General features: G+C 40.2%; 1 protein-coding gene across 5 annotated transcripts in view; it reads left to right on the forward strand.

Moving 5' to 3' along the window:
• Positions 1-13,352, forward strand: part of garnl3 (GTPase activating Rap/RanGAP domain like 3) — an 86,516-nt gene that overhangs the window by 23,059 nt on the left and 50,105 nt on the right. For all 5 annotated transcript variants that reach the window (XM_026173360.2, XM_026173355.2, XM_026173358.2 and 2 more), the window contains exon 2: positions 5,872-5,941. In XM_026173360.2, the coding sequence (XP_026029145.2) occupies positions 5,872-5,941 (70 nt within the window). The remainder of the gene's footprint in view (positions 1-5,871; positions 5,942-13,352) is intronic.

Raw genomic sequence — 13,352 nt, forward strand, 5'->3', positions numbered from 1 at the left:
CACCTCTCTAATAGTTTGTTAGCACAGCATGAATGTTGCTTATCTGTTTGGTCTGACTGAAACCACATTGAGCACAAACAAGTAACCGGCTACACCTCACACATGTGTTAAAATACCTTTCATTTTACAAGTGTTTTCCAGAACATACGAAGATGTAGTCTCGGTCTGGCAACAATGTTTTTCCCTTTGAGCATTATGGAGGTTATGAGATTTTGAAAAAAATAAACAAATCAAAATAAGTCAAAAAATATCAGTTGTAAAGATTTGATTACTCTGCATGCAGAACCACTTGTACATGCATCTTTCGCACAGTTCAGCCCTAACTTAAAATATGAGAATCGTCATTGGAAGCACCAAACTAATAAAATGAACAAAATGAGCTTCAGTGGGAGATGCAGTGGTTCTCATTAAGGAGATGGTTGAGGTAATTTCACCTAATCACCTTCCTCCAAGATAGAGTCCCTTTCATGACCCTCTCTCTCAGAGATACAGTGAAGGGCAGCAACTCCCATTATGGGCAGAAAAACCCACGGCACATATAGTTGAAGGTATTGTTGTGCTGGACCACTTTCTTAATCGCATCTCTGTAGAAGAGGCAAGAATGAGGGATGGGAGAGTGTAAGGAGACGATGATGGATACATCCTGTAGTGTACACACACACACACACACACACAAATGCAACCTTTAAGCCTGAGTGGGCATTATGTATTAACAGCCCTACATCTGCCTTTAGCTTGTCTGCAGAGACAAATAAACCTTACCACAGAGTGAGGAGTTAAATGGAGGTAAAAGGGAAATAGAGGGTGTTGGCCAAAAAGGAAGAGGAGGCTAAACATGGGGGTCATAATAGGCAATCGTGGTACATGATACACAGTAACACAAGATATTCAAAATGTGGAAGGTGTACAGCTAATAGCACACTGTTATTCACTGAATCAAGCTGAGCACCCATCAGCTAATCGGTTGAGTTAGCTTTCAGGAACAATGGCTAATATTTTGGGGCTTCTGGTGTCGCCGGTGGATCTCTAGGTGAGGACTTCCTGTACCATTGTTTTCTATGCAGATGACTTTTGAAAAACTAATAAAAGGCAGCAGCATCGTGAGACTATATATGGTTTTGATGCCAGAACTTAGTAGAGAAATCCTTGTTCACAGCTGTAAGATTCTTCTGGTAGTCTGTCACCAGGTTTGCAGACATCCCTGGAGGGATTTTAGCCCACTCCTCTTTACAGAAACTCTATCAATTCTTTTGGTTTCAGCGTAGTGTGTTCCCAGTGATGTTCCTGGTGACTGTCTCTAGTCCCTTCAAATCATTAACAAGCTCCTGCTGTGTAGTTTTGGATTGATCCATCACCTTTATCATGATCATCCTCGTCCCAAAAGGCGAGATCTTGCATTGATCTCCAATTTAAAGGCAATTGATCATTTTATACTTCTTTCATTTTTGAATAATCGCGTCAATAGCTGTTAAGTTCTCGCCAAGCCTCTTCGTGAGTGTCTTTTAGCCCATTCCAGTGTTGTGCAGGTTTGGTTGTAATCTGTGTGACACGTGTACAAAGCCAGTCAGAATATCAACCAAACATCCAGAAAAAACAAAATAAAACACTTTCTATCCATTAAAATGAAACTATCATAAATATTAGAGACTTCTTATCTCTGGAAGTGAGAAATCTTATAAATTCGCCAGGGGATCAAATAATTATTTCCCCCCACAGTGGAAATAATAATTTGGCAATTGCAATCTTTATGTTTTTTCCTTATTGTGGATTGTTTACTGCACCCAGTATGATCCCGTTCAAATGTGATTGGTTGTCAGAAGATGGATTACCCCTTGCCTTCTAATCCTAATCTCATAAGTTAAATGTATAAAATCATGAAAGCCTTTAAAGATTTAAGCAGTTCTGTGATAGGTCACACACACTTGTGCTTGTGTTTGAACAATTTGTCCTGAAGCACCAGCTAGCATACTGTACCAATGAGAACATGCAACTTCAGTTTTCACACAGTTGCTGCATGACAGCCGAATAACTTTAACTCCACACAAACTTCCTCCCCAAGAGTTATATCTGTAGTGTTACTGCAAGTTGTGAGATATTTGCCCAGATCCGTGTGTACTCAGTGCGTATGCTTGTAAAGAAAAACATGTCTCATATGTGAGCATGAACTGGTACTGTAGCAGCATCCATCTATCCAGCTCTCTATGTTCAGTCTAATCTTATAAAATTCTATAGACAGAGAGGCATTGTTTCTGCCACTCTTCTCTTCTTTCTGGAACTTCTCTGATTAACATTTGAGGAAGGGAATGACACTGCACGGCATGACGAATTGCACTGCACATCTATTTGGCAGTGCCATTGCTTCATAAATGGTTTTATTGCTAATGGGATTTAACTAGATTCTTATGACATTTAGCATTCCAAAGAAATAAAGCGTCACAAAGGGAACTTTGAGAACGCTGCCTGCTGTGAATAGACAAATTAATTGATCGTTTTAGAATTCTACTGGGCTCGCTTTGTCTTTTCAATTCATCTTTAAGATTTGAGGCTTTTTAAATTGCTACTAAGAATATCTTCTACATGGATAACGTTGGATCGATAATAACACGATTGTCATGACTAAAAATAAGCAGTGATACATGGGTGTATCAGCAGTACTGTAGGGCAATTCAGTGCTGTCATACTGAGAGTCTCTTAGCAAAGTTTTTGTAGGGACGGAAAAAAATATTCGGTCTTTTGTGTGGAGCACCGAGTGTCAAACCTGACATTTATAATCACAAAAACACTTGAATGACTGACCAGCTTTCACTGTAATTTACTTACCACTGAGAGGAAAGAAATCCACTTGTTTACTTCCTCTCAGTGTTAAATGATGACATTCATGAAAGTGCAGTGTCCGTGTTAAATATGTTATAGCTGCGAGTCCGAGCTATGCTGTGATAAGCTTAGTGACTCAGATCTCTTTTGCTATTGCTCTTTTCATCTAGATCTCAACTAGAATGAAAATTGGAGAACTTACGCTTGTGCATGTTTTAGTGTTTTCAATTTGTCATCATTTTATTTTTCCTTAAACCAGAGAGAAAACAGCTCCTTATTTTCTGTCCCTTCTGTGCAATACTACTTTATGTCTCCATTATAATGCTTTTAGGACCAGATAAGGTTGTTCATATTGGAGAAACACTTAAATTTTTTGTATTAGTATTTTTTTAAACTTTTATGTGTGCGTGCGTGCGTGCGTGCGTGCGTGCGTGCGTGCGTGTGTGTGTGTGTGTGTGTGTGTGTGTGTGTGTGTGTGTGCGCGCGCGCACTGGTTTGAATCTGTCCCTGTGTCAACTCTGTGCGAGTGTGTATCACCAGCAGTCATCTCTCCACACCAATCTCCATCTATCACTCGAGCCTAATTCAATCAGGACCCCCATCTCAATCAGAAGTGAGTTGGACACAGCTCCCGGGTCAGTCACTGTGCTGCTGGCAGCCACACCATACTGAGAAACAGACAGAGAAAAGAAAAGAAAACCATAAGAAGGAAAGACGCAATATGAATTTAATGCCAATGACCAAAAGGACAAGTAGGATAACTGAAAATGGAAAGAAGTGCCCTTTGGGTCATGGCAACCTTTTCGCTGACTCCCGCCTGAACTCTAAGAGTCTCACCTTTGTACCCCTGCCCTCTTCATTGCTTTCACCCGCCACCCCAGTTTCTGTTATTCCCCTCGGAACTTTTGATCCTACCTCTAAACAATATCCTGTGCAAAGGGCAAGAAGCAGTAGTTAAAATGGTAAATTTGGAAAGGGCAAATAATATAAAAGCACAGACAGCCCCACATAGAATTCCCATATTACAGTACACAGTTCACATTTACTAGTAATCCAATGTGAATACAAGCAGAAGATGATTACTTACCAATACTCATGTTGAAGGAGTGGCAACAAGTGGAAAATATGGATTTGATTTTTTTTTCTTTAGACACTCACTGGCCACTCGCCGTGAGAACTACCTTAAATCTTCAAGGCACAGATACAACATGGTGCTGGAAACATCCATCAGAGATTTTGGTACATGATGGCTCAGCAGCATCATACAGTTATTGAACATTTGTCAGCTGTGCATCCATGATGCCAACCTCCCATTGCATTACATCCCAAAGTTGCTCTATTAGACTGAGATCTGGTGATTGTGGGGGTTCTTTGAGTATAATTAACTTACTGTCATGCTCAGGTAACTACAGTGGGGCAAAAAAGTATTTAGTCAGCCACCGATTGTGCAAGTTCCCCCACCTAAAATAAATTCTTTACAAATCCTACCATGTGAATTCATGGATTTTTTTTTTCACATTCTGTCTCTCACAGTTGAAGTGTACCTCTGGTGCAAATTACTGACCTCTGTCATCATTTTAAGTGGGGGAACTTGCACAATCGGTGGCTGACTAAATACTTTTTTGCCCCACTGTAGATTGAGATGATCTGAGCTTTGTGACATGGTGTGTTATCATGCTGGGACAAAGGGATGGGATGCAACTATCCTCCAAACCATTAAACCACCAGCACCAGCCTGAACCTTTGATACAGAGCGGGATATCATGTTGTTTACACTTCTGTTGTTGACAGTGGTCTTCTGCTACTGTGCCCCATCTGCTTAATGGTTGATCGTGTTATGCAGTCAGAGATGCTATTCTGCATACCTTAGTTTGAGTTAATGTCACCTTTCAAAGTCACTTAAATCACCTTTTTCCCCTCCTATTCTGATACTCAGTTTGAACTTAAGCAGGTTGTCCTGACCATGTTTCATGCCTAAATCCATTAATAAGCAGTGGAAGTAGCTGGTGAGTGTATAGTAAATACTTAATAAATGATATTATAGTCCTTTAGTGAGCATAGTGCATAAAAGAAGTAATAGGCAACTATGAATAATTAAATGGCTCTATCCTCTGGCAGCTCCACTGACCTAGTCACCCTGATTTTCCTACAATTATCCAGGTGGTGCTTAGATGAAAAGTGAGATAGTAGTGTGAGAGGAGCCAGCTCGTGGTGTGTTATAATGCATTGATAAATACTTAATACTTTGATAAAGCCAACTTGAAATTGTTTATATGTGACACAAGACTGACTGGTGGCTTGTGAGTATGGAGGACACGATGCATTAAGCGGTTAAGTGATGAGTACCAGTAGCCTCAGGTGGCTCCAATGACTTATTCTTGTAGTGTGATTCACTACTGCCTGTCCTCAAAGCATGTAGCTGAAAAGTGAGTGTTTCAAATGCAGTTGTCATTCAATAAATATTTAAAGCAGTAAAAGTACATACCTGAGACCATAGATATGCATAAATAAGCCAAAATATCTCACGGTGTGATGAAATAGCTGGAAATTTAAGCACATTGATGGGCAGGATCATTGTATCAGCGCACCCAAACATAGGTGTTAGCAGAGGAAAATAAGCAGGACGTGCATGTGGAAAGAGTTAGCAGGGTTAGGGTTACCTGTGGTCTCCAGCTTCTCCATTCACGGGGCCTCGTAGGACTTTACCAATCAAGTCAGATAGCTCTTCTTTTTCTTTTTGGTCTTCCTCATCGGTGGAAAACACAGCTCAGTAACAGAAGCTAAAGAGGTTACCGAGTTGTGCAGACGCCTTCTTTGCATGCATTGCCTTGTAACCATGTACTGTTTGAATGTGAAGAATGGTGAGTCACACACAAACACAAACAGGTGTTCTCTAGTAATACTATACTATGTATATTATGATAAAGAGACTGTAGAAAAACAGATGCTGCAACTGCCACTTGTGTATGAACAATGTCACAGTTTATGCATTGTATACGTATGTGATGAGAGCACATAGGACATGCATCTGAGTCTGACCGTTCCTCTGTGTTACAGCTCTGCCTCAGAGGACTTGGGGTGCAGGCGTGGAGACTTCAGCAGGAAACACTATGGTTCGGTCGAGCTGGTGAGTCCCACCCACAGTGCGCTCACGTCTTTGTTGCTCTCTTTTGTTTCTCAGCATGAGCATCTCTTTTTCTTCTTTCCTCTCATCCTCATCATTGATTCTTCTGTTGATGACCTCCCCTCCCTCTCTCTCTCTCTCTCTCTCTCTCTCTCTCTCTCTTGCTCTCTCTGTCTTTCTCATTCCCTTCCCACTCCCTGTTGGCATGGATGGACAACAGAGGGGGACTGATGAGTCATGACATGCAGGGCGTGGTTCAGGGATGTGCTTTACCAGTGTGGATCACAACAGTTCTCCACTCAAAGTCATTTAATTCAATTTTGTTTTTATTAATAAAGCACAGTGTATTAATCTAATGGGATTTTAAAGTGTAAGGTAAACATCTTACGATAGTATAGGGACAGATCGGTTTGTGAGCAAGAGCTCTGCAACAGCAATGCAGGATGCTTTTTGCCTACCAGCCTCCAAACTTAATTCGTTTTGTTTTGATGCTGCTGGTGTAAAGCTGCGGCACAGTGTGTGTCTTTGTGGTTGATTACTAAGCTGTTGAGTCATTGTTGCCCTGGGGGAGCATGTGTGTAAGTGTCTGTGCATGTGTGTAAGCGTACGCCCCTCCACTGTGAGCTGAGTCTGTACTTCCCGATAGCGCAGAGGGACAGGAAGTCCTAGGGTTTTCACGCAGCAATCGTACTTCCTACCAGAGACATATTACGGGTTTGTCCATGAGTGTCGGGCACCACGTGCTCAGCAGATTAGTGATGAGGAGAAACCGCACTGTGCCTATCAGCACTAGCATACAGACAGTATGGACAGTGAAGTTGTGTGAGTGGAGGCTAGTATCCAGAAACTGTGAGTGTGAGACAGGGTGAGGTCACTAGCTTCAGTGACTTGTTGCAGCGGGTCAGTGGTGTCCTCTCATTTCATTACCTCTGCTACACCTTAAAATCTATTTCTCTAGCATTAGCTCGGACCGTCACTATGCGAAGCAAGGTAAAAAGTGACTCTGACCTAGCATCAGGGATTTAATAGTAGAAAAACAAAATATGTAGATTCCGTATTTAAATGTAATTTATAAACAGCCTTTTTAAAAATATGGATTGAGTTTCTCTGTGGGCAGAGATGTATTTGACTCATCTGAGACTGAAGTTTACAGCTCTTTTTTTAATTTAGCCAACTACATCCTAGAATATACTGGCAGGTTTTGTATTGATAACTACTGTAAAATCAATAATAAAATCTAACGATAGATTAAAGGTGGAATTTGACAAGTGATGCTAAAGAGCTTAAACTCAAATTGATGACTTCTAGCCTTCTTCTGTATTAGTCCAGTTTAGTTTTTACTGTAAGCCTTACCACAGATACTGGAGACTACTTAGTTCAGTAACCTCACATTAGCCCTTTGACCAATGCAACACAGTTGATCATTTGATATATTAGCAAAAACCCATCCCACAGGCAGTTTTTCCCATGCCGGCATCAAACTTGGTATGTCTTGATGCATGCTCAATCATCCAAATACCAAAAGGTTGATTCGTTCATCTGAACAGAATCAACCTTTTGGGATTTGGGATCCCAAGATTTGGGAGTTTCACTACATCCAGATGAACAGAATCAACTTGGTATGGTTACATGAGCATGGCTCTTTCAGTGTAGCAAGCAAATGCCTGGAAAGATTCTCCTCGATCTCCCAGCTATCGTGACCCTTTATCCCCTTCAGTTCATGCCATGGAATTGTAAAGGGGCGTCAGATAGAAAATAAAAACCTGGCTGTTTTTGAAAATTAAACCCTATCATAAGCTTTAAATTATACATGTAACATGCCTATGAATGTGCAAACGCTATGTTCATTTTATGTACATAAAAATAGGAGTGTACACTCATAAACCATTGTTTTTATATGCTGATACAAAGACAGAGTACTTTTATTTGAAGTAAATATTTTAACCACGTAGATGTTAGAAATATTGGGATCTTAGATTGTACCAATCAGTCATCAGGAGGAGTTTGGGGATAAACCTACAGACATGCATACTCTGCAGTTATTATAGTATGATGATAACGGTTACGTCACAATATGAATTAATAACCATATAACTCAACAAGATAACCCTTCTTCTTCCTATCCACAATCTGTTACAGGCATGTGAAATAAAATGAAAATTGAATTTTCTTATACTTGTGGACCTCTATTTTAAACAATGAACTTGCAATCATCTGCCACTACAGAAAAAAAAAAGCAATGCAAAGCAGTTCTGCTCGTTTTAGTTTTGTTATTTTGCCAAATGCTAAAATACAGAAACTGCAGCTTTATTGACATTTAAATGCATACAAAATGATAACAAGAAAAGAAATAATGATTTTCTGACCCACTTAAACCCCTTGGCTGCAGCTATTTTGAATATTTTATTGATTTAATAGCATATGCTTAAAATAATTACCATGTTATGAAAGTCCAAAAAGTTGCAAATCCTGACATGTGAGATCTCAAATGTTTAAATAATGTCTTACATAATTGGTCTATAGTATAAAAAAATCTACTCACTGCCGTAAGATTACTAAGCAACATCACAGTGTATCTCTTGTGAAAGCTACAGTTTTCATTGTAGAGTTAGGTGTCGGAACAATTTCTTAGCCAGGTGCAATGGCTAATTGCTCAGGTGTTCACGCTTTCCTGGAAACATCACAATGAGAAGGACAGAGTCCCTCTAGCTGCTTGCCTATTCTGCCAATTTCCATGCTAAGCTAAGCTAACTGGATGCTTGCAATTATAGTATTGTACTGTTGATCATCTCATCAGAGTCTGAGCAAAAAAAACAAACATTCATAATATGCATTTGTTTAACTGCCATGAGAATATGCCCTAAGTCTAACTTCTAGAGATTTACTTTTGAAGTTTAGTTTAACAGAATGGTTAACAGCTTCATCCATATGCTCTGAAGGAAGCTGGATAGGCTGTGTATGTTAATCATAATAAACTTTAGTACAACCACCTTTGTGCTTTTCTAATGCTATTATAGTGTATTACAGATTTATTACAGGTTTCAGGTTACATAATTCAACTAATTATTGGTGCTCAAACAAATTCACATAAAACTTCAAGATAATCATTTCATCCAGGATGATTCGGTTATTAACACATGGCAATTTCAGGTGTGATAAAAGGCAAAATGGCATGGTTAAGAAACGAGGAAGTGGGCAGAAGGAAATTAAATACAGGGCTTGATAAACCACCTTTATATTCACAAAGGACCTCAGGGAGTATAACCACATTACTACATTACCTGTGGTATATTTTTGCGCCTCAACTCCGTAGTGAAATTAAGCTCTTGGCTTTCTGTGGGAGAAGAAATATAATTGCGTGTGTGTGAACATACAGCAGAAAGTGTTTTTGTCAAGTCTGGCACTCATGCTGCTTAAGGCTGTATGTCTCTGGGGGAGGCTTGTGCAAAGGTCGGGAACGAGTCTGTGGTAATTCAGGTTATGTTGCCTTTTAGCCAACAAACAGCTCTTTGTGTTGACAGCATTGAATCGATGTGCTCTGTGTCTGTTTGTGTCCCTAGTGTGGTGTTGGAAGGTTATTAGGTCCTGACATTTCCTTCAAAGAATTATTCAATTGTCCTAAAAGTCACATAATTACCAGTCATGTGTGTGATTGTTAAAATGATGTAACTCATATTTTATGTCTATCTTTGAGATGCTTCAGTGCACGTCTGCTGGGCTGTCAGAGCTGCAAGCACTCTGTGATGGTGATGCTGTGGCTTCACCTGTGGCGCCTATGGTGGTGTGATGTTAATGTGGGCAGAGTAGTGTCCAGCAGAGATGACAACGTTGAGGTCAAAGCTTTCTGCAGAGACTACGTTTGGGGCTCACTTGCAATGACGCACAAGAAGGATGAAGTTAAGGCATAAAAAAGCTTTGTTTGGGGAGTTGCAGTGTTTTTGCTGTGTTCTCTGTCAAGATGATCCCACACTGCTTCAGCAATGTTGAAGTCCAGGATCTAGGGAAGCCAATCCATGACAGATAGTGTTCCATTTTGTGTTTTTCTATTCAGATATGTTTTTACTGGATTGGCAGTGTGTTTGTGATCATTATCATATTGATAAAACAAAGCTGTTGCCAGTTACATTTTTTCCAAATGGTGGATCAAAATCTAATGGTACTTTTCTGCATTCATAGTTTTGATAAGACTCTCAATACACTGGCTTGAATGGGCCCTAAACCCTACATGCATGGACATAATTATCGATTATCTCACCATTTGCTGCATAAGGAAACGTGACTACACTATATGCATCATTACTCTGTGTGGAGTTTGCGTGGGTTCTCTCCGGGTACAGTGCAGTTAGCGGGGTTGGGTTAAGTGATGATTCTACATTGTCCATAGGTGTGAATATGAGTAAGGATAGTTGTCTGTATCTTAGTGTTAGCCCTGCAACAGACTGGTGACCTGTCCAAGGTGTACCCTGCCTCTCCCCCTATGACAGCTGGGATAGGCTCCAGTGGCTTCACTCTTCGTATTCTTTCTTTTTGGGGCACGGATTTGATGGTGGTTTATTTTAGTTCTTTTAGTACTAAAGAACATGTTTTCAAATGTCACAACTAGAAGATATTGATTCAAAGCAGGGACTCCCTAATAAGAGAGACCAGCATAAGCAGAGCCATGACTCACCCTGTCTGTTTTATTTTTGGCATCATGGAAGCAGTGGTAGCAGGGCTCCCTACAATGTATGATATGATTCACTCTTGAGCACACACAACTAAGACACTATATAGATATGTATAGGATCCAGTTTCATTTCAGCCTGCTTGCATTATAAGACACTTTGTACTGTTAAAATCATTTGATGGTGAAAACACCGAAGAGTCACTAGAGTGCTCTGCTGTTAAAGGTGGACATCAGCATCATATTAAATGGGGTCCTTGTTTGTTTTTTCTTATTTCCTGTGCATGTTTACTGTTACCATGGTTGATGAGTTCAGTTTCACTGTGTGTGCACCGCCTCACACCGACATGCATCACATGCAGTGTGGAATAAACCTGACAAGAGTTGTGACGTTGCAGTGTGTGAAAAGGTTTTTGCTCCCTTCCTGATTTTTTATTGGGGGTTTTGACATATTTGCACACTTTCAGGTGATGATCTGAAACAAATCTTAACCTGATAACCCGAGTAAATTTTAAAAAAATGCTATTTTTAAATGATTTCATTTATCAAAGGAAAAAAAAACTATCCAAACCTACTTGGTTTAGTGTGAAACAATAATTGCCTTCTAAACCCTGATTGGGTTTTGGGAGCAAAAATGACAATTTCAGCAATTGTGATAACTGGTAATCAGTCTTTACATCGCTGTGGAGGAATTTTGACCCATTCTTCTTTGCAGAGTTGTTTTATTTCAGACAAATTTAAGGGTTTTCAAGCATTAATAATAACTGACTCCAAAACTCCCAAACTGTTTTGTTTTTTAGCCATTCAGAGGTGGACTTGTTGGTGTGTTTCAGACTATTGTCCTGCTGCATAACCCATGTGAGTTTGAGTTTCAGGCCATGAACTGATGGTTAGATATTCTCCTTGAGAATTTTCTGTTAGTTGTCCAGGTCCTGAAGCAGCAAACCAGCCCAGGCCATCACACTACCACCGCCATGTTTGACTGACTGAAATCCTGTGTTACTTTTACTCCATATGTAACGGGAAGCAAACCTTCGAGCTTTCCACCGAATGTTTTCCTTGGAACTCTCCCATTGATGTCTCTGTGAACCCAGCTTTCCAAAAATCACGGCTAAAATAACGGCCAATGATGGTTAACCCATGATTTAACATGGGGGCAATTACTTTTTCTCTAATTGCTTTTTTCCCTTAATAATCTTGTCTTGTCTTAAATTTGTTTGATGATCTGAAACATTTAAGTTTAACAAATATTAAAAAAAAAAAAAAATAGAAATTAGGAATGTGGCAAATACATTTTCATAGCACTGTAAGTGATATTAAGTCAATATATGTTAGCTGCAACAAAACAACTTAGAACGAGAGTTAAAGCAAACAAGGCACGGCCAGTTTGCATTAAAGTCAAAAACCACACAAAGAAAAGCTGATGGGCTCCAAATGTTAGCTCTCCTCCTCGCACTGTAGTGAACAGATGAAATATGGAACTGAATTCAGCAGATCAGATCTATAGATCAGCGCAGTCTAGCTTTAAGAGTCCGGATGAGTAGAAATGAGTAGAAATATTGGATTGCTGAACTCATAACCAGCACACAGGCACAAATCTATATTTGTAAGTGCTCATCCACACAACTGAGCAAGAAATCCTGTCACCATTGTTCATAGAAGGGGATACACAACACAGTCACAAAAGCGACGCCCACCCTATCTTGTCATTTCATTCTGCAACAACGCCACCGTCCACTTTAAAAAACTTAATTGTGCATTGTTTCATCCTGACACAACAGCTCGGAAAGCATGGAATTTTGTTTTTCCAGTGAACTGAATTGTCTTTGAGGCTGAGTGATGGAGTTGGTGACAGTGAGGTGGGTGCTGGCAGTCTCTGGTGAGCCAAATGGAAAAAAGAATAGGATAAAACCCTTCAGACACACATTCTCATGGTAATTTTTTCTGCGTGCGGACATTGTATTTGCCTTAGCTTCGTGCTATTTGATGTGCCGCAGTGCACAACATTAAATGAGACTGGCACTACTGGCAGAATCGGTGCGTGTGTGTGCTGAGAGGTTAGCTGTCAGTCTTGCACAGCGACTGGTGAGCAGACGGCTCCGCTCCCACCTGCCTACCAGTGTTACTGTCATTGCCTCAGAGGCTTTTGACTGCACTGTCACACTGCATTTATTCCCACTCTCAGCGTGTATCACACTGTTTGCGACGCGTCTGTTCGTCTGCTTATTAACTGCATAAATTCGGCCGAGCAGAAGACACTTTGGCCACAAGTGGCAATTAAGATAAAAGCAAATAGATGTATGCTGTGTGTAGTTTTGCTTTTGTGACGCAGACACTGAAGTGTTTATCCATTAAGCCAGAATCACACGTACGTGTTTCAGGCTTCGGTCGTCTCGAGTCGTAATCATTTTAAAAGGGGTGACTTGTTGCATTGCTAAATTGAATTGTGGGCTCTTTGCAGAAAGTTGAGAAAAGATCAAACAGCCACAAATTGCCTTTTTTTTAATGTTCCAGCACAGTTGTGTTGTGTTATGCAAATTATTGAAGACAGGCTAAGAAGCCTGATGTCGTGGGTGGTTGTGCTGATCCTTTTTTTCCCTTCTTTCCAAATCAATGCACTGCTGGTGACCCATAGTGTAGTAAACTTGGAACAACACAGATTTGAATTAAATGGATTTGCTGCATAGATTATCCTTTTGTCGTGTTGAGTCAGGATTGGACCGATATCTGATCTGAATTTGAATTTGATAG

Source organism: Astatotilapia calliptera, chromosome 7 (assembly GCF_964374335.1).
Source record: "Astatotilapia calliptera chromosome 7, fAstCal68.1, whole genome shotgun sequence".
Classification (NCBI taxonomy): domain Eukaryota; kingdom Metazoa; phylum Chordata; class Actinopteri; order Cichliformes; family Cichlidae; genus Astatotilapia; species Astatotilapia calliptera.